The following is an 18,749-nucleotide window of genomic DNA, read 5'->3' on the forward strand; positions in this document are numbered from 1 at the left end:
GGGAGGACCCAGGGTGACCCAAGAGGCCCCAGGGTGGCCCAAGGTGACAAGAGAGGACCCAGGGGGACACGGGAGGCCACCGGGTGACATAGGATGACCCAGGAAGATGGGGGGGAGGCTATGAGGGTCTGGGAGGCCCCTGGGTGACACGAAGTGACCTGGGAGGCCCCAGGGTGGCCCAAGGTGACACGAGAGGACCCAGGGGGACAGGGGAGGCCACTGGGTGACACAGGATGACCCAGGATGATGGGGGAGGCTACAGGGTCTGGGAGGCCACCGGGTGACACCAAGTGACCTGGGAGGACCCAGGGTGGCCCAAGAGGCCCCAGGGTGGCCCAAGGTGACAAGAGAGGACCCAGGGGGACAGGGGAGGCCACCGGGTGACACGGGATGACCCAGGAACATGGGGGAGGCTACCAGGGTCTGGGAGGCCCCTGGGTGACATGAAGTGACCTGGGAGGACCCAGGGTGGCCCAAGAGGCCCCAGGGTGGCCCAAGGTGACATGGGAAGACCCAGAGGGACGGGGGAGGCCACCGGGTGACACAGGATGACCCAGGATGATGGGGGAGGCTTCGAGGGTCTGGGAGGCCACTGGGTGACACGAAGTGACCTGGGAGGCCCCAGGGTGGCCCAAGGTGACACAAGAGGACCCAGGGTGACAGGGGAGGCCACCGGGTGACACAGGATGACTCAGGAAGATGGGGGAGGCTACGAGGGTCTGGGAGGCCACCGGGTGACACGAAGTGACCTGGGAGGACCCAGGGTGACACAAGAGGCCCCAGGGTGGCCCAAGGTGACACGAGAGGACCCAGGGGGACAGGGGAGGCCACCGGGTGACACAGGATGACCCAGGGAGGCTACGAGGGTCTGGGAGGCCACCGGGTGACACGAAGTGACCTGGGAGGACCCAGGGTGGCCCAAGGTGACACGAGAGGACCCAGGGGGACAGGGGAGGTCCCAGGAGGACCCGGGTGGCCCTGGAAGGTCTCAGGGCGGCCTGGGGAGGTGCGAGGGGACCCGAGGGGACATGGGGGGACACAGGGGACATGGGGGACATGGGGGACGTGGGGACCGGCGTCCCCGCCCCGCGCTCACGGCCACGGCAGCCTATCGCATCCACGTGAACGTCCGCACCGTCACCATCCTGCACGCGCTCAAGGAGGGCTTCAAGCTGGACATCCGCGGCAAGACGGAGCTCAAGGTGCCCCGAGCGTCCCCAAGTGTCCCCCGACTGTCCCCCAGTGTCCCCAACTACCCCCCAACTGTCCCCAGCTGCCAACAATTGTCCCTGAGTGTCCCCAACTGTCCCCCAAGTGTCCCCCAAATGTCCCCGAGTGTCCCCAACGACCCAACTGTCCCCCAAATGTCCCCCAATTGTTCCTGAGTGTCCCCCAACTACCCCCAACTGTCCCCAAATGTCCACAGCTGCCCCCCAGATGTCCCACAAATGTCCCCAGCTGCCCCTGACTGTCCCCGAGTGTCCCTGACTGTCCCCCAGTGTCCCCAATGACCCAACTGCCCCCCAAATGTCCCCAGCTGCCCCCGAATGTCCCACAAATGTCCCCAGCTGCCCCCAACTGTCCCCAAGTGTCCCCAACTACCCCCAAGTGTCCCCAAATGTCCCCCAATTGTTCCCGACTGTCCCCAACTACCTCCCAACTGTCCCTCAAATGTCCCCAGCTGTCCCCAACTACCCCTCAAATGTCCCCGGCTGCCCCCAACTGTCCCCAACTACCCCCCAACTGTCCCCGAGTGTCCCCAACTGTCCCCAAATGTCCCCCAATTGTTCCTGAGTGTCCCCAACTACCCCCAAACTGTCCCCAGCTGCCCACAACTGTCCCTGAGTGTCCCCAAGTGTCCCCCAGTGTCCCCCAAATGTCCCCAGCTGCCCCCTAAATGTCCCCCAAATGTCCCCAGCTGCTCCCGACTGTCCCCAACTACCCCCCAACTCTCCCCCAAATGTCCCCAGCTGCCCCCCGACTGTCCCTGAGTGTCCCCAGCTGCCCCCCGACTGTTCCCAACTACCCCCAAATGTCCCCAGCTGCCCCTCAAATGTTGCTGGTTGTCCCCAACTGCCCCAACCGCCCTCTGACTGTCCCCAACTGTCCCCGAAGGTCCCCAACTACCCCTTACTGCCCCTCAGCTGTTCCCAATTGCCCCCCAACTACCCCCGACCGCTCCCAGATGTCCCCAGTTGTCCCCAACTAACCCCCAGCAGGTCCCGGTTGTCCCCAACTGCCCCTCTGCTGTCCCCAAATACTCCCCAATTGTCCCCAAATGCCCCCCACCTCCTTACCCCCCCCCACATCTAACATCTTATTACCCCCCAACCCCTCATTGCTGCCCCCGTCCCCTTTATTGCCCCCGTCCCCTTTATTGCCCCCATCCCCTTTATGCCCCCGTCCCCTTTATTGCCCCCGTCCCCCCACTGTCCCCCCGTCCCCGGTGACGTCCCTGTCCCCACAGGGGAAGGGCATCGAGGACACCTATTGGCTCGTGGGCCGGGAGGGCTTCAACAAGCCCATCCCCACCCCCCCGGACCTGCTGCCCGGGTGAGCCGGACGCCTGGGCCCCTTTTTGGGGGGGGGGTGCCCGGACGCCTGGGCCCCTTTGGGGGGGGGGGGGGTGAGGGGGGTGCCCGGACGCCTGGGCCCCTTGGCAGGATTGGGGGGGGTGCCCGGACGCCTGGGCCCCTTTGAGGGGGTCGGGGGGGGACACCCGGACTCCTGGGCCCCTCCCGGACGCCTGGGCCCTTTGGGGGGATGGGGGGGGGTGCTCGGACGCCTGGGCCCCTTGAAGGGGGTCGGGGGGGGGGGGCACCCAGACTCCTGGACCCCTCCCGGACGCCTGGGCCCTTTGGGGGGATGAGGGGGGGGGGGGGGGCGGTGCTCAGACTCCTGGACCCCTCCCGGACGCCTGGGCCCTTTGGTGGGGTGCAGGGGGGGGGGTGCTCGGACGCCTGGGCCCCTTGGGGGGGGTGAGAGGGGTGCCCGGACGCCTGGGCCCCTCCCGGACGCCTGGGCCCCTTGGTGGGGGTGAGGGGGGTGCTCGGACGCCTGGGCCCTTTGGAGGGGGTGGGTGGGGGGGACACCCGGACGCCTGGGCCCCTCCCGGACGCCTGGGCCCTCTGGGGGGGGGGGGGTGCCCGGACGCCTGGGCCCCTCCCGGACGCCTGGGCCCCTTTGGGGGGGGGAGGGGGGTGCTCGGACGCCTGGGCCCCTTGGAGAGGGTGGGGGGGGGGCACCCAGACTCCTGGACCCCTCCCGGACGCCTGGGCCCCTTTGGGGGGATGGGGGGGGGGGGGGTGCTCGGACGCCTGGGCCCCTTGGGAGGGGGGGGGACAACACCCAGACTCCTGGGCCCCTCCCGGACGCCTGGGCCCTTTGGTGGGGTGCAGGGGGGGGGTGCTCGGACGCCTGGGCCCCTTGGGGTGGGGGTGGGGGGGGAAGGCCCGGACGCCTGGGCCCCTTTGGGGGGGGTAGAGGGGTGCCCGGACGCCTGGGCCCCTCCCGGACGCCTGGGCCCCTTGTGGGGGATGGGGGGGCTGCCTGGACACCTGGGCCCCTTGGAGGGGGTGGAGAGGGGGGGGGACACTCGGACGCCTGGGCCCCTCCCGGACGCCTGGGCCCTTTTGGGGGGGGGGGCCCGGACACCTGGGCCCCTCCTGGACACCTGGGGCCCTTGTGGGGATGTGGGGGGGACACCCGGACGCCTGGGCCCCTCCCGGACGCCTGGGCCCCCCCCCACATCCAGGGCCAGCAACCACGGGATCAGCCTGGACGAGATCCCGCCCGAGCGGCGCCGGAAGCTGGAGAAGGCCCGGCCGGGGCAGGTGCCCAAGTAGGCGGCGCCAAGGTGAGCCCCGCCCCCCGGCCCCGCCCACACCGCCCCGGCCCCGCCCCCCCCGGACACGCCCACACACCCCCAGGCCCCGCCCAGGAGGGAGCCGGACACTCCCCCTCCCCCTCCAATAGCTCCTGCCCCCTCCCACTCCTGGCCACGCCAGGTCAGCAGGACACGCCCTTTGCCTCCGCCAAGCCCCACCCACTCCTACCAAGCCCCTCCCACCCCACACAGGCCCTCCCTGGTTGAAGATGCCCCTCCCACCAGGCCCCCCCCGGCCACACCCACTGTGTCCAGGCCCCTCCCCCTGCCTGGCTGAGCCAATCCCATCCCTTCACCCAGAGCTCGGGGATATTTACATCTCATTAACATGCGCGGCACAGGCTCCGCCCCCCCATTATAGAGGCAGCCAATTGGCGCTCCGGATGCCCCCCCCCCCCCCCGCCATGGTTTGCCCGCCTCCCAACCACCATAGAGTCCTCCAGAGCATCGAGATGGGGGCTGGATCGGCCCCTCTTGCCGGGCCATTCACGGCCCCTTCCTCTCTATGGTTCACAGGGGCCGGCAAGAGCCGCCAGGGTCCTCCCGACCATAGAGACCGGGGCGGCCTCCATGGAGCCGCTCTGCGCCTGCGCGCGGCCCTTCTCTATGGTCACAGCGCAGAGCCAGGGGGGCGTGGAGTCCTCCAGACCACAGAGGTGGGGGCGGGGCTAGAGGGCCCCTCCCCAGGACCACAGAGACCTCCAGCTAGAGCGCCCCCCCCCTCCCCGAGCCTCTCAGCAACCCCAACTCTATGGTTCCCACCCCCCACCCCAACTCCTTGCTCCTCCAGGACCATAGAGCCCCGGTCCCAGAGCGGCAGCCCCGGGGCATCCTGGGACACGGGGGCTCCAGCCCCTCCCCCATAGGGGAAAAACAAACAAAAAAAAAACCCAAAATCCCCCAAAAGGGATTTTTTTTTTTAAAGGGGCAGAACGGGGGCGGGGGGGCGGGATTTGTCCATCGACAAAAAAAAAATGGGGTGAAAAAGGGCAAAATAGAGGAAAAATGCAAATAAAAAAGGCTCTTAAAGGGACAGGGACCTCCCTCCCTCCCCCTTAAAGGGACCCGCTGCCTCCGCCATTTGTTCCGGGGTGGGGGGGGCAGCCCCCTCCCCCTAAATCCTCCCTCCGTGGGAGCCGCCATGACAGCGGAAGCCCCGCCCCTTCCTCCCGCGGGAACGTAAATCTCGCGAGAACAAAAAAAAAAAAAAAAAAAAAAAAAAAAAAAAAGGGGGCGGAGACAGAATCAAGCCCCGCCCCGCGCGTTTATTGGCCGCGAAACGTCGGGAGGCCCCGCCCCGCGCCCCCCCCCTCCCTCCCGCCGTGACGTCATGCGCACCGCCCGCCCCCCCCTCCAGCGCGAGAGCCCTGGGGGGGTCTCGCGAGACTTCGTTTTGCGGGAGGGGCGGGAGGGGGCAGGTCCTGGAGCGGTGACGTCACTGGCCGGGCGGGGGGGACCCGGGAGGGGGCGCGGCGGGTGCGGGAGGGGGCGGGTCCTGGAGCAGTGACGTCACTGGCCGGGGGCGGGGGGGACGCGGGGAGGGGGCGCGGCGGGGGCGGTCCTGGAGCGGTGACGTCACTGGCCGGGGGCGGGGGGGGACCCGGGAGGGGGCAGGTCCTGGAGCGGTGACGTCACTGGCCGGGGGGGGGCGGGGGGGACCCGGCAGGGGCGGGAGGGGGCGGGTCCTGGAGCGGTGACGTCACTGGCAGGGGCGGGGGGGGACCCGGGAGGGGGCAGGTCCTGGAGCGGTGACGTCACTGGCCGGGGGCGGGGGGGACGCGGGGGAGGGGGCGCGGCGGGGGCGGGTCCTGGGGCGGTGACGTCACTGGCCGGGGGCGGGGGGGGGGGACCCGGGAGGGGGCAGGTCCTGGAGCGGTGACGTCACTGGCCGGGGACGGGGGGGGACCCGGGAGGGGGCGCGGCGGGGGGCGGGTCCTGGAGCGGTGACGTCATTGGCGGGGGCGGGGGGGGACCCGGGAGGGGGCGCGGCGGGGGCGGGTCCTGGAGCGGTGACGTCACTGGCGGGGGCGGGGCCACCCGGACGCCGGCGCCCTTCATTGGGCGGTCCCGGGGGGTCCCCCCCGGACGCCGGGGCCCCCCTAGAGCCGCACGAGCCCCAGGAAGGTCCCGTGGGCGCTGAGGTCCAGGGACGCGTTGGCCCGGGGGACCCGCAGGTGGAGGAGGTCCCCGCTGGCCAGCCGGAACACACCTGGGGGGACACGGGGACATGGGGGGGACATGGGGGGGACACGGGACATGGGGGGGACATGGGGACATGGGGACATGGGGGGGGACACGGGCATGGGGGGGCACGGGGACATGGGGGGACATGAGGCCATGGGCATGTGGAGACATGGGGGGGACAGGGACATGGGGGGGGACACGGGGACATGGGGGGAACACGGGGACATGGGGGGACACGGAGGGACATGGGGACATGGGACATGGGGGGGGACACGGGGACATGGGGGGGGACATGGGACATGGAGGGACACGGGGACATGGGGGGGAGAAACATGAGGACATGGGGGGGGGCATGGGGACACGGGGACATGGGGGGGGACATGGGACATGTGGAGACATGGGGGGACACAGGGACATGGGGGGACATCCTCCCCATCATCCCATTGTCCGCATTGTTCCCATGTCCCCCTTGTCCCCCTTATCCCCATCATCCCCCTTGTCCCCATTGTCCCCATCCCCCCATCCCCCCCATCATCCCCATTGTCCCCATTGTCCCCATGTACCCGCGGTGAAGCAGGACGCGTGCGCCCGCGGGGGGGGGGGGGGGGGGGGGGGGCTCATGCTCCCCATCATCCCCATTGTCCCCATCGTCCCCATGTCCCCCCATGTCCCCATGTCCCCATTGTCCCCATGTCCCCATTGTCCCCATTGTCCCCATTGTCCCCATGTCCCCCCATGTCCCCCCCATGTCCCCATTGTCCCCATTCCCCCCATCATCCCCATTCCCCCCATCGTCCCCATTCCCCCCATTGTCCCCATGTCCCCCCATGTCCCCATCCCCCCCCTGTACCCGCGGTGAAGCAGGACGCGTGTGCCCGCGGGGGGGGGGGGGCTCATGCTCCCCATCATCCCCATTGTCCCCATCGTCCCCATTCCCCCCATCATACCCATGTCCCCCCATGTCCCCCATGTCCCCCCATTGTCCCCATGTCCCCATGTCCCCCATCGTCCCCATCGTCCCCCATTGTCCCCATTGTCCCCAGGTACCCGCGGTGAAGCAGGACGCGTGTGCCCGCGGGGGGGGGGCTCATGCTCCCCATTGTCCCCATTGTCCCCATTGTCCCCATTGTCCCCATTCTCCCCATCGTCCCCATGTCCCATTCCCCCCATTCCCCTCATCCCCCCCATTCCCCCATTCCCCCCATTCCCCCCATTGTCCCCATTCCCCCCATTCCCCCCATCGTCCCCATGTCCCCCATTGTCCCCATTGTCCCCAGGTACCCGCGGTGAAGCAGGACGCGTGTGCCCGCGGGGGGGGGCTCATGCTCCCCATCATCCCCATTGTCCCCATTGTCCCCATGTCCCCATTCCCCCCATTCCTCCATGTCCCCGCATGTCCCCCATTGTCCCCATGTCCCCCCATTGTCCCCATCGTCCCCCGGTACCCGCGGTGAAGCAGGGACGCGTGCGCCCGCGGGGGGGGGGGCTCATGCTCCCCATCATCCCATTTCATGTCCCCCATCGTCCCCATTGTCCCCATTCCCCCCATTGTCCCCATCATCCCATTGTCCCCATTCTCCCCATCGTCCCCATTGTCCCCATGTCCCCCCATTGTCCCCTTGTCCCCAGGTACCCGCGGTGAAGCAGGACGCGTGTGCCCGCGGGGGGGGGGGGGGCTCATGCTCCCCATCATCCCCATTGTCCCCATTCCCCCCATTGTCCCCATTGTCCCCATGTCTCCATCGTCCCCATTCCCCCCATTGTCCCCATGTCCCCCATTGTCCCCATTGTCCCCATGTCCCCATTGTCCCCGTGTACCCGCGGTGAAGCAGGACGCGTGTGCCCGCGGGGGGGGGCTCATGCTCCCCATTCCCCCCATTGTCCCCATGTCCCCATCATCCCCATTCCCCCCATTCCCCCCATGGTCCCCATTGTCCCATTCCCCCATTGTCCCCATGTCCCCCCATTGTCCCCATTGTCCCCATGTCCCCATTCCCCCAGGTACCCGCGGTGAAGCAGGACGCGTGCGCCCGCGGGGGGGGGCTCATGCTCCCCATTCCCCCCATTGTCCCCATGTCCCCATCATCCCCATTCCCCCATTCCCCCATGGTCCCCATTGTCCCCATTCCCCCCATTGTCCCCATGTCCCCCCATTGTCCCCATTGTCCCCATGTCCCCATTCCCCCCAGGTACCCGCGGTGAAGCAGGACGCGTGCGCCCGCGGGGGGGGGCTCATGCTCCGCACGCACCGCAGCAGCGGCTGGGGGGGCCCCCGCGCCCCCCGGCCCCCCGCAGCACCACCTGCCCCATGGCGAACGTGGGGTCCCCGAACAGCACCTGGGGGGGACATTGGGGACATTGGGGACGCTGGGGGGACGCTGGGGACATTGGGGACACTAGGGACCCAGCAGGGACACTGGGGACATTGGAGCACTGGGGACCCAGCAGGGACATTGGGGACATGTTGGGGACACCAGGGACATGGCAGGGGCGCTGGGGGGACGCTAGGGACATTGGGGACCCACTAGGGGCATTGGGGACACTAGGGCCCCAGCAGGGACATTGGGGACCCATCAGGGGCATTGGGGACATTGGGGACACTAGGGCCCCAGCAGGGACATTGGGGACATGTTGGGGACATTGGGGATGCTGGGGACATGGTGGGGATGCTGGGGGGACATTGGGGACCCAGCAGGGACGTTGGGGACACACTGGGGACATGTTGGGGACACCGGGGACATGGCGGGGGCTCTACGGACCCACCAGGGACATTGGGGACCCGCTAGGGGCATTGGGGACATTGGGGACGCTGGGGGGACGCTGGGGACATTGGGGACACTAGGGACCCAGCAGGGACATTGGGGACATGTTGGGGACATTGGGGACGCTGGGGACACAGTGGGGGCGCTGGGGGGACATTGGGGACATGTTGGGGACACCGGGGACATGGCGGGGGCTCTGGGGACCCACCAGGGACATTGGGGACCCACTAGGGGCATTGGGGACAATAAGGACCCAGCAGGGACGTTGGGGACACGGCGGGGGCGCTGGGGGGGGACGCTAGGGACATTGGGGACCCGCTAGGGGCATTGGGGACCCAGCAGGGACACTGGGGACATTGGAGCACTGGGGACCCAGCAGGGACATTGGGGACATGTTGGGGACACCAGGGACCCGTCAGGGACATTGGGGACATTGGGGACACCGGGGACACGGCGGGGGCGCTTGGGGACGCCAGGGACCCAGCAGGGACATTGGGGACCCGCTAGGGGCATTGGGGACAATAGGGACCCAGCATTGACACTGGGGACATTGGAGCACTGGGGACCCAGCAGGGACATTGGGGACCCACTAGGGGCATTGGGGACACTGGGGACCCAGGAGGGACGTTGGGGACATGTTGGGGACACCGGGGGACACGGCGGAGGCTCTGGGGACCCACCAGGGACATTGGGGACCCACTAGGGGCATTGGGGACAATAGGGACCCAGCATTGACACTGGGACATTGGAGCACTGGGGACCCAGAAGGGACATTGGGGACATTGGGGACACCAGGGACCCAGCAGGGATACTGGGGACCCGCCAGGGGGCATTGGGGACATTGGGGGACACTAGGGACCCAGCAGGGTCGTTGGGGACATGTTGGGGACACCAGGGACATGGCGGGGGCGCTGGGGGGGACGCTAGGGACATTGGGGACCCACTAGGGGCATTGGGGACACTAGGGACCCAGCAGGGACATTGGGGACATGTTGGGGACATTGGGGACACGGCGGGGACTCTGGGGGGGCTCTAGGGACACTGGGGACCCGCTAGGGGCATTGGGGACATTGGGGACACCGGGGGCTCAGCAGGGACGTTGTGGACCCCCCAGGGACATTAGGGACATTGGGGACACCAGGGACCCAGCAGGGACCTTGGGGACCCCCAGGGGCATTGGGGACACTGGAGACCCAGCAGGGACATTGGGGACACGGCGGGGGCGCTGGGGGGGACGCTAGGGACATTGGGGACCTGCTAGGGGCACTGGGGACACTAGGGACCCAGCAGGGATACTGGGGACATTGGAGCACTGGGGACCCAGCAGGGACATTGGGGACATGTTGGGGACACCAGGGACCCGTCAGGGACATTGGGGACATTGGGGACACCGGGGGACATGGCGGGGGCGCAGGGGGGGACACTGAGGACCCAGCAGGGACGTTGGGGACCTGTCAGGGACATTGGGGACACCAGGGACACGGCGGGGGCGCTTGGGGACGCCGGGGACCCAGCAGGGACATTGGGGACCCGCTAGGGGCATTGGGGACAATAGGGACCCAGCATTGACACTGGGGACATTGGAGCACTGGGGACCCAGCAGGGACATTGGGGACCCACTAGGGGCATTGGGGACACTGGGGACCCAGGAGGGACGTTGGGGACATGTTGGGGACACCGGGGACACGGCGGAGGCTCTGGGGACCCACCAGGGACATTGGGGACCCACTAGGGGCATTGTGGACAATAGGGACCCAGCAGGGACACTGGGGACATTGGAGCACTGGGGACCCAGCAGGGACATTGGGGACACGTTGGGGACCAGTAAGGGGCATTGGGGACATTGGGAACCCAGCCGGGACGTTGGGGACCCGGCAGGGACATGTTGGGGACAGGGGGACACGTTGGGGACATGGGGACGCGTTGGGGACACGGTGTCACCTGGCTGTATGCCAGGTAGAGCCCTGGGCACCTGATAGGGACACACAGGGGACATGGGGACACGTTGGGGACATGTTGGGGACATGGGGACATGGGGACACATTGGGGACATGGGGACACGTTGAGGACACGTTGGGGGACACGGTGGGGACACGTTGGGGACATGGGGACACGGGGACACGTTGAGGACACGTTGGGGACATGGGGACATGTTGGGGACATGTTGAGGACACATTGGGGACATGGGGACACATTGGGGACACGGGGACATGTTGGGGACGCATTGGGACATGGGGACACGTTGGGGACGTGGGGACATGGGGACACGTTGGGGACACATTGAGGACACATTGGGGACACGGTGGGGACACGGTGTCACCTGGCTGTAGACCAGGTAGAGCCCTGGGCACCTGATAGGGACACATAGGGGACATGGGGACACGTTGGGGACACATTGGGGACATTGGGGACACGTTGGGACACGGGGACACATTGGGGACATGGGGACACGTTGGGGACACATTGAGGACACATTGGGGACACGGTGGGGGACACGGTGTCACCTGGCTGTAGACCAGGTAGAGCCCTGGCCGTGTCACGGCCACCAGGGGCCCGTGCGGCTCCAGCCCCCGTCCCCGACGCAGCAGCGGCTCCCAGGCCACCTCGGTGACGTCCCCGTCACCTGCCACCCCCCGGGGCCACCGCGTCACCATGGGGACATGGGGGGGACCCCCCGGCCACCTCGGTGACGTCCCGTCACCTGCCACCCCCCCCGGGGCCACCGCGTCACCATGGGGACACATGGGGACACGGGGACCCCCCCCCCCGGGCCACCTCGGTGACGTCCCTGTCACCTGCCACCCCCCCCGGGGCCACCGCGTCACCATGGGGACACATGGGGACATGGGGGGACCCCCCCGGCCACCTCAGTGACGTCCCCGTCACCTGCCACCCCCCAGGGCCACCCAGTGTCACCGTGGGGACACATGGGGACCCCCCTCTGGGCCACCCCCCTGTCACCTCCATGTCCCCATGGGGACCCCCGGCCACCTCCGTGACGTCCCCGTCACCTGCCACCCCGGGGCCACCGCGTCACCATGGGGTCACATGGGGACACGGGGGGACCCCCCCATGGGCTCCCTGGCCCCATAGACCCCCCCCCGGGCCACCCCCCCTGTCACCTCCATGTCCCATGGGGCCACCAGTGTCACCCCCACCCCCCCCCAGGCCACCTTTGTCACCCCCCCCCCCCGTGTCACCTCCGCGTCACTCATGGGTGACATGGGACAATCCCCCCCCCATGGCCACCTCTGTCACCCCCCCCCCCGCAGTGTCACCGCCATTGGGGACACAGGGACCCCCTGAGTGCCCCCCCCCCCCCCCCATGGATCTGGGGGGGGCCACAGGGGGCCCAGGCGTCCGGGACCCCCCCCCGCCCCCCCAAAAGGGGCCCAGGCGTCCGGGACCCCCACCCCCAAAAGGGGCCCAGGCGTCCGGGACCCCCCCCAAGGGGCCCAGGCGTCCGGGTCCCCCCCCTAAAAGGGGCCCAGGCGTCCGGGACCCCCCTCCAAAGGGGCCCAGGCGTCCGGGACCCCCCCTTGCCCCCCCCAAGGGGCCCAGGCGTCCGGGACCCCCCCAAAAGGGGCCCAGGCGTCCGGGTCCCCCCCCCCCCCAAAAGGGGCCCAGGCGTCCGGGACCCCCCCCTGCCCTCCCAAAAGGGGCCCAGGCGTCCGGGTCCCCCCCCCTAAAAGGGGCCCAGGCGTCCGGGCTCACCCACCGACACTGAAGCGGCTGTTGGGGACCAGGTGCAGAACCGAGCGGGTGCCTGGGGACACCCGTGTCACCCGGGGCGTCCCCTGTGTCCCCCCATGTCCCCCATGTCCCCCATGTCCCCCCTGTGTCCCCATGTCCCCCCATGTCTCCCCCTGTCGCCAATGTCACTCCATGTCCCTCCATGTTCCCCCTTGCCCGCCATGTCCCCCCAGTGTCCCCGCATGTCCATGTCCCTATGGCATGTCCCATGTCCCCATGTCCCCCCATGTCCCCATGTCCCCACATGTCCCCACGTCCCCAATATCCCCCATGTCCCCATATCACCTAATTCCCCCCTGTCCTCCCCTGTCCCCCATGTCCCCATGTCCCCCCTGTCCCCCATGTCCCCCATGTCCCCAATGTCCCCCCATGACCCCCATGTCCCCCCATGTCCCCCATGTCCCCAATGTCCCCCCATGTCCCCCATGTCCCCCATGTCCCCATATCCCCCATGTCCCCCATGTCCCCCATGACCCCCCCATGTCCCCCATGTCCCCATGTCCCCCATGTCCCCCATGTCCCCCATGTCCCCATGTCCCCCCATGACCCCCCATGTCCCCCATGTCCCCATGTCCCCATGTCCCCCATGTCCCCCATGTCCCCCATGTCCCCCATGACCCCCCATGACCCCCATGTCCCCCATGTCCCCCATGTCCCCCCATGTCCCCCATGTCCCCACATGTCCCCATGTCCCCCATGTCCCCCATGTCCCCCCATGTCCCCATGTCCCCATGTCCCCCCATGTCCCCCATGTCCCCCATGTCCCCATTTCCCTCCATGTCCCCACATGTCCCCCATGTCCCCCATGTCCCCCCTGTCCTCCCATGTCCCCCAATGTCCCCAATGTCCCCTCACTCACGGGACCCCCAGCCTTTCCCCGGGGGGGTCCCCAGTTCCCGGCGGTCGCGGCCGCCCCAGGGGTCCTGCTGGGGGTGGGGGAGGGGAGGTTGGTGTCACACCAGGGGCCCAGGCGTCCGGGTGACCCCCCAAAGGGGCCCAGGCGTCCGGGTGTCCCCCCCCCCCCCCCCCCGGTGTCCTGGCGCTTACGTGTCACCCAGCCCAGCGCACACGTGGGGACAGGTTGGGACAGGCAGAGATGGCACCTGCTGCCCCCCCCCACCCCCGCCAGCCCTGGGGGCCCAGGCGTCCGAGTCCCCCCCCAGAAGGGGCCCAGGCGTCCGGGTGACCCCCAATTTCCCCCCATTGTGTCCCCAAAGGGGCCCAGGCGTCCGGGTGACCCCCAATTTCCCCCCATTGTGTCTCCAAGAGGGGCCCAGGCGTCCGGGTGACCCCCAACCCCCCCCATTGTGTCCCCAGGACCCCAGAAGGGGCCCAGGCGTCCGAGTCCCCCCCCAAAGGGGCCCAGGCGTCCAGGTCCCTCCCCCAGGGGCTCAGGCGTCCGGATCCACCCCCAAAGGGACCCAGGCATCCGGGTCACCCCCAAAGGGGCCCAGGTGTCCGGGTGACCCCCAACCCACCCCAATGGGTCCCCAGGACCCCAAAAGGGGCCCAGGCGTCCGGGTGACCCCCAATTTCCCCCCATTGTGTCCCAAGGGGCCCAGGCGTCCGGGTGACCCCCAACCCCCCCCATTGTGTCCCCAGGACCCCAAAAGGGGCCCAGGCGTCCGGCTCACCTGCAGCCGCCCCCTCAGCGCCTCCAGCTGCCCCCGCAGCTCCCGCAGCTCCCGCCGCTGCTCCAGGAGCACCAGGAGACACAGGAGGGTCCCCAGCGCCGCCGCCCCCCCCAGCCACCGCCTCCCCGCGGGCCCAGGCGTCCGGGAGGGCCCTGCCATTCCTATGGGCCCGGGCGTCCGGGATCCCCCCTCCCCCGGTCACTCCTATGGGCCCGGGCGTCCGGGACCCCCAATTGCTCTAGGGGGCCCAGGCGTCCGGGCCGGGTTTCCCCTCCCTTTAACCTGCCCCTGGCTACTCCCAAGGGGCCCAGGCGTCCGGGACCCCCCCGGCTACTCCCAAGGGGCCCAGGCGTCCGGGACCCCCAGTTTCTCTAGGGGGCCCAGGCGTCCGGGACAGCCCCCCCCCCCCCCCCAGTTGCTCCGAGGGGCCCAGGCGTCCGGGCGCTCCCCGCTCCTGCCCCCACCCCTGCGCCGAGGGCCCAGGCGTCCGGGTGCTCCCTGGGTGCTGCTGTCCCAAGGGAGCCCAAGTCCCCCCCCCCGCCCCGCAAGGGGCCCAGGCGTCCGGGACGGCCCCGCGCCGGGATCTTGCGCAAGGCGGGGAGGAACCTGCGGCCCCGGAAACCTTCGGCTCCTGCCAAGGGGCCCAGGCGTCCGGGTGCCCCGCCCTGCCGCCCAGGTGCCCGGGAACCCGTTCCCGCCAAAGGGCCCCGGCGTCCGGGGATCCCGCGGGCGTCCGGGATCCGCCTCCCGCTGCCCGTCGCTCCCAGGGGCCCAGGCGTCCGGGACGGGCACCCCCTGCTTCTAACCTGTCCCCCCAGCTGCTCCCGAGGGGATTCCGTCCATCCCAATCCCATTCCGTCCATCCCAATCCCATCCCGTCCATCCCAATCCCATCCCGTCCCATTCCAGGGATTCCTTCCCATCCCAGAGTCCTAGGGCCCAAAGCAGGGATTGGGGCCGGGGGGTTATTAAGGTGCGTGTGCAAAACGTGGAGGGGCGGGTGCAAAGGCCTGAGTGTGCAAAGCGGCCGGGGGGGGGGGGCGAGCGTGCAAAACAGAGGTGCGTGTGCAAAGGAGTCGTGTGCAAAACGAACGCCCGTGTGCAAGGCCAAGGGGATGGTGCAAGGGGGGGGGGCATGAGTGTGCAAAGCCCCCGGGGGGGGGTCACGTGTGCAAGGGGGGGTCACGTGTGCACACGTGTGTGCAAGGGGGGGGTCACGTGTGCACACGCGTGTGCAAGGGGGGGGGTCACGTGTGCAAAGAGGGCGAAAATCCCCCCCAAACGGGGGCGTTTCGGGCGCCAAAAGGGGCCCCTGGCAGCGGTGGGATTCGAACCCACGTCCCCGCGGGGACTGGAGCCTAAATCCAGCGCCTTAGACCGCTCGGCCACGCTACCGCCCGCCCCGGCCCTGGGGAGGGGCCCAGGCGTCCGGGGGGCTCCCCGCCCCCCCAGTCCTGTGCATCCAACACCCGCATCTGGGGTTTGCAGAGGGGTCACGGGAGAGGGGCCCAGGCGTCCGAGTCCCCGGTATCCAATACAGGAGAGGGGCCCAGGCGTCCGGGCTTGGAGGGGCCCAGGCGTCCGGGGACCCCCCCAGCACCATTTCCAACCCCTTCTGTCCCCACCATTCCCTGCAAAGGGGTCACGGGAGAGGGGCCCAGGCGTCCGAGTCCCTGGTATCCGATACAGGAGGGGCCCGGGCGTCCGGGCTTGGAGGGGCCCAGGCGTCCGGGGACCCCCCAGCGCCACCCCCTGCTCTTTGCACCCGGGTTTTGCAGGGGGGAGACGGTTGCAGGAGAGGGGCCCAGGCGTCCGAGTCCCTGGTATCCAATAGGGGAAGGGCCCAGGCGTCCGGGGAACCCCCCAGCACCATTTCTAACCCCCCCCCATCCCTGCCATTCCCTGCAAAGGGGTCACGGGAGAGGGGCCCAGGCGTCCGGGCCTAGAGGAGCCCAGGCGTCCGAGTCCCTGGTGTCCAATACGGGAAGGGCCCGGGCGTCCGGGCTTGGAGGGGCCCAGGCGTCCGGGGACCCCCCCAGCACCATTTCCAACCCCCTCTGTCCCCACCATTCCCTGCAAAGGGGTCACAGGAGAGGGGCCCAGGCGTCCGAGTCCCTGGTATCCGATACAGGAGGGGCCCAGGCGTCCGGGGACCCCCCAGCGCCACCCCCGGCTCTTTGCACCCGGGTTTTGCAGGGGGGAGACGGTTGCAGGAGAGGGGCCCAGGCGTCCGAGTCCCTGGTATCCAATAGGGGAAGGGCCCAGGCGTCCGGGGAACCCCCCTAGCACCATTTCTAACCCCCCCATCCCTGTCATTCCCTGCAAAGGGGTCATGGGAGAGGGGCCCAGGCGTCCGGGCAGCCCCCCACCCCGGTAGCGTGGCCGAGCGGTCCAAGGCGCTGGATTTAGGCTCCAGTCCCCGCGGGGACGTGGGTTCGAATCCCACCGCTGCCAACGGGACCCCAAACCCCCCCTACCCCCCTTTCTTTTTAACCCCCTTCACCCGGACGCCTGGGCCCCGGCCCGGACGCCTGGGCCCTTCCCCGGCGCCGCAGGGACCAGAGAGACAAGGAGTGAAAATGAGTAAAAGTTTTTATTTGCCCCCAAAAAACCAAAAGCCAAAGCCGAAGTTACAAGCGGTTTCGGCCTCCAAGTACAGGCGGAGTTGGGGGACGGACCCCCCGCCTCGTACACCCGAAGCCGCCACCGCGCGGTGCCCCTACCCCCTACAACGAACACCCCAAATACCCCCCACGCGGGGAACCCCCTCGTTAGCTAACGAGCCCCGTGAGTTACGTTGTCTGCGTTGGGGTGACGCACAACCGGCCCCACAACCCCCGGCCGGGGGAGTCCTCCCCCTGTCACCCCCACAGGCGGCGCCGGGCCCCTACCCCCGGCTCAGTTGTCCTCGTCGCTGTCGTCGGGGCTGATGGCCGGGCTGGTGAGGCTGTAGGTGGGTGACGTGGGGCTGTAGCCGGGGGACGTGGGGCTGTAGGTGGAGCCCTTGGGGCTGGTGGGGCTGTAGGTGGGCGACGTGGGGCTGTACTTGGGGCTGGTGGGGCTGTAGGTGGGTGATGTGGGGCTGTACTTGGGGCTCGTGGGGGTGTAGACGGGGGAGGTTGGGCTGTAGGTGGGTGATGTGGGGCTGTACTTGGGAGTCGTGGGGCTGTAGGTAGGCGAGGTGGGGCTGTACTTGGGGCTGGTCGGGCTGTACTTGGGGCTGGTTGGGCTGTACTTGGGGCTGGTCGGGGTGTACTCCGGGGAGCTGGGGCTGTAGGAGGGGCTGGTCGGGGTGTACTTGGGCGAGGTTGGGCTGTAGCTGGGGCTGCTGGGGCTGTAGCTGGGGCTCGAGGGGGTGTAGGTAGGGGACTGCGGGGTGTAGCGAGGGCTCGAGGGGCTGTAGCTGGGCGAAGTCGGGCTGTAGCTCGGAGAAGTCGGGCTGTAGCTGGGGCTGGTGGGGCTGTAATTGGGCGAAGTTGGGGTGTAGTTTGGGCTGGTGGGGCTGTAGCTTGGGGAAGTCGGGCTGTAGCTGGGGCTGGTTGGAGTATAGTTGGGTGAAGTCGGGCTGTAGTTGGGGCTGGTGGGGCTGTAGCTGGGCGAAGTTGGGCTGTAGCTGGGGCTCGTGGGGCTGTAGCTGGGAGATGTTGGGCTGTAGCTTGGAGAAGTCGGGCTGTAGCTCGGGCTGGTAGGGCTGTAGCTTGGAGATGTGGGGCTGTAGCTGGGCGAAGTGGGGCTGTAACTGGGCGACGTCGGGCTGTAGCTGGGCGACGTCGGGCTGTAGCTGGGGCTGGTGGGGCTGTAGCTTGGAGATGTGGGGCTGTAGCTCGGTGAGGTTGGGCTGTAGCTCGGCGAAGTCGGGCTGTAGCTTGGAGATGTCGGGCTGTAGCTCGGCGAAGTCGGGCTGTAGTTGGGCGACGTCGGGCTGTAGCTGGGCGACGTCGGGCTGTAGCTGGGGCTGGTGGGGCTGTAGCTGGGGCTCTGCGGGGTGTAGCCGCCCGGCGAGCGGGGCTCGTAGGCGGGCGACGTGGGGCTGTAGCTGGGCGACATGGCGCCGCCTGTGCGGAGACGGGGGTGAGCGGGGCGTGTGCGGGTGTTGCCGGCGGTGCGGGGCGGGGGTCCCGGCGGGTGTTGCTCACCTGGTGACGGGATGTAGGGGCTGGAGGGGCCCGGGGAGCCCGGGGATCCCGGTGTTGGCGACCAGGCCGGGGAGTAGCCGGGGCTGAAGCCGCTGGCGTCGGAGGCGGCGCTGGGGGAGAAGCCGGCGCCGCCGGGGGTCATCCCGCTGCCTGTAGGGGGCGGCAACAGGCGGTGAGCGGGGCGACAACAGGCGGAGAGCGAGCGGGATGGGGGCAACAACAGGCAGAGAGTTGAGCGGGATGGGGGAACAAGGGGAAAACAACAGGCGGAGAGCGAGCGGGATGGGGGAGCAAGGGGAAAACAACAGGCGGAGAGTGAGCGGGATGGGGGGAACAAGGGGAAAACAACAGGCGGAGAGCGAGCGGGATGGGGGCAACAACAGGCAGAGTTGAG

The 18,749-nt window shown here is 69.0% G+C and overlaps 3 protein-coding genes and 2 non-coding genes across 5 annotated transcripts in view; 2 read left to right on the top strand and 3 right to left on the bottom strand.

Annotated features, from left to right (window-relative positions):
- LOC148591416 (retinal guanylyl cyclase 1-like) overlaps nucleotides 1–4,444 on the top strand; it is a 29,216-nt gene extending 24,772 nt beyond the window's left edge. Inside the window, exons 18-21 of the mRNA XM_088537610.1 lie at nucleotides 1,108–1,202; nucleotides 2,468–2,553; nucleotides 3,755–3,856; nucleotides 4,403–4,444. Of these exons, the coding sequence (XP_088393736.1) occupies nucleotides 1,108–1,202; nucleotides 2,468–2,553; nucleotides 3,755–3,845 (272 nt within the window). The 3' untranslated portion in view covers nucleotides 3,846–3,856; nucleotides 4,403–4,444. The remainder of the gene's footprint in view (nucleotides 1–1,107; nucleotides 1,203–2,467; nucleotides 2,554–3,754; nucleotides 3,857–4,402) is intronic.
- A 3,858-nt stretch (nucleotides 4,445–8,302) lies between these two features.
- Nucleotides 8,303–14,391, bottom strand: LOC148591417 (tumor necrosis factor ligand superfamily member 13-like). Its single transcript, XM_088537612.1, has 5 exons — nucleotides 14,220–14,391; nucleotides 13,445–13,511; nucleotides 12,551–12,598; nucleotides 11,337–11,455; nucleotides 8,303–8,407 (listed from the first exon to the last, which is right to left on the bottom strand). Exons 1-5 carry the CDS (start codon nucleotides 14,376–14,378, stop codon nucleotides 8,303–8,305), a joined length of 498 nt encoding a protein of 165 aa, XP_088393738.1. The 5' UTR covers nucleotides 14,379–14,391.
- A 1,141-nt stretch (nucleotides 14,392–15,532) lies between these two features.
- TRNAL-UAG (transfer RNA leucine (anticodon UAG)) lies at nucleotides 15,533–15,614 on the bottom strand. Its single transcript has one exon. It is a non-coding gene; the product is annotated as a tRNA-Leu (tRNA).
- A 977-nt stretch (nucleotides 15,615–16,591) lies between these two features.
- TRNAL-UAG (transfer RNA leucine (anticodon UAG)) lies at nucleotides 16,592–16,673 on the top strand. Its single transcript has one exon. It is a non-coding gene; the product is annotated as a tRNA-Leu (tRNA).
- Nucleotides 16,674–17,080: 407 nt separating this feature from the next.
- The window catches only part of LOC104566349 (RNA polymerase II subunit A), a 56,939-nt gene continuing 55,270 nt past the window's right edge, over nucleotides 17,081–18,749 (bottom strand). Inside the window, 2 exon segments of the mRNA XM_088537609.1 lie at nucleotides 17,081–18,274; nucleotides 18,356–18,505. Of these exon segments, the coding sequence (XP_088393735.1) occupies nucleotides 17,118–18,274; nucleotides 18,356–18,505 (1,307 nt within the window). The 3' untranslated portion in view covers nucleotides 17,081–17,117.

The sequence above is a fragment of the Tinamus guttatus genome, unplaced genomic scaffold (assembly GCF_059628265.1).
Source record: "Tinamus guttatus ecotype Peru unplaced genomic scaffold, ASM5962826v1 Tinamus_guttatus_pri_ptg000825l, whole genome shotgun sequence".
NCBI classification, from domain to species: domain Eukaryota; kingdom Metazoa; phylum Chordata; class Aves; order Tinamiformes; family Tinamidae; genus Tinamus; species Tinamus guttatus.

Coding starts and splice junctions, on each gene's coding strand:
- LOC148591417 (XM_088537612.1), bottom strand. CDS start 14,378: ATGGCAGGGCCCTCCCGGACGCCTGGGCCCGCGGGGAGGCGGTGGCTG. Junction 12,599..13,444: donor GGGGAAAGGCTGGGGGTCCC/GTGAGTGAGGGG, acceptor GGGTGTCCCCAG/GCACCCGCTCGGTTCTGCAC. Junction 8,408..11,336: donor TCTACCTGGTCTACAGCCAG/GTGACACCGTGT, acceptor TGTCCCCCCCAG/GTGCTGTTCGGGGACCCCAC.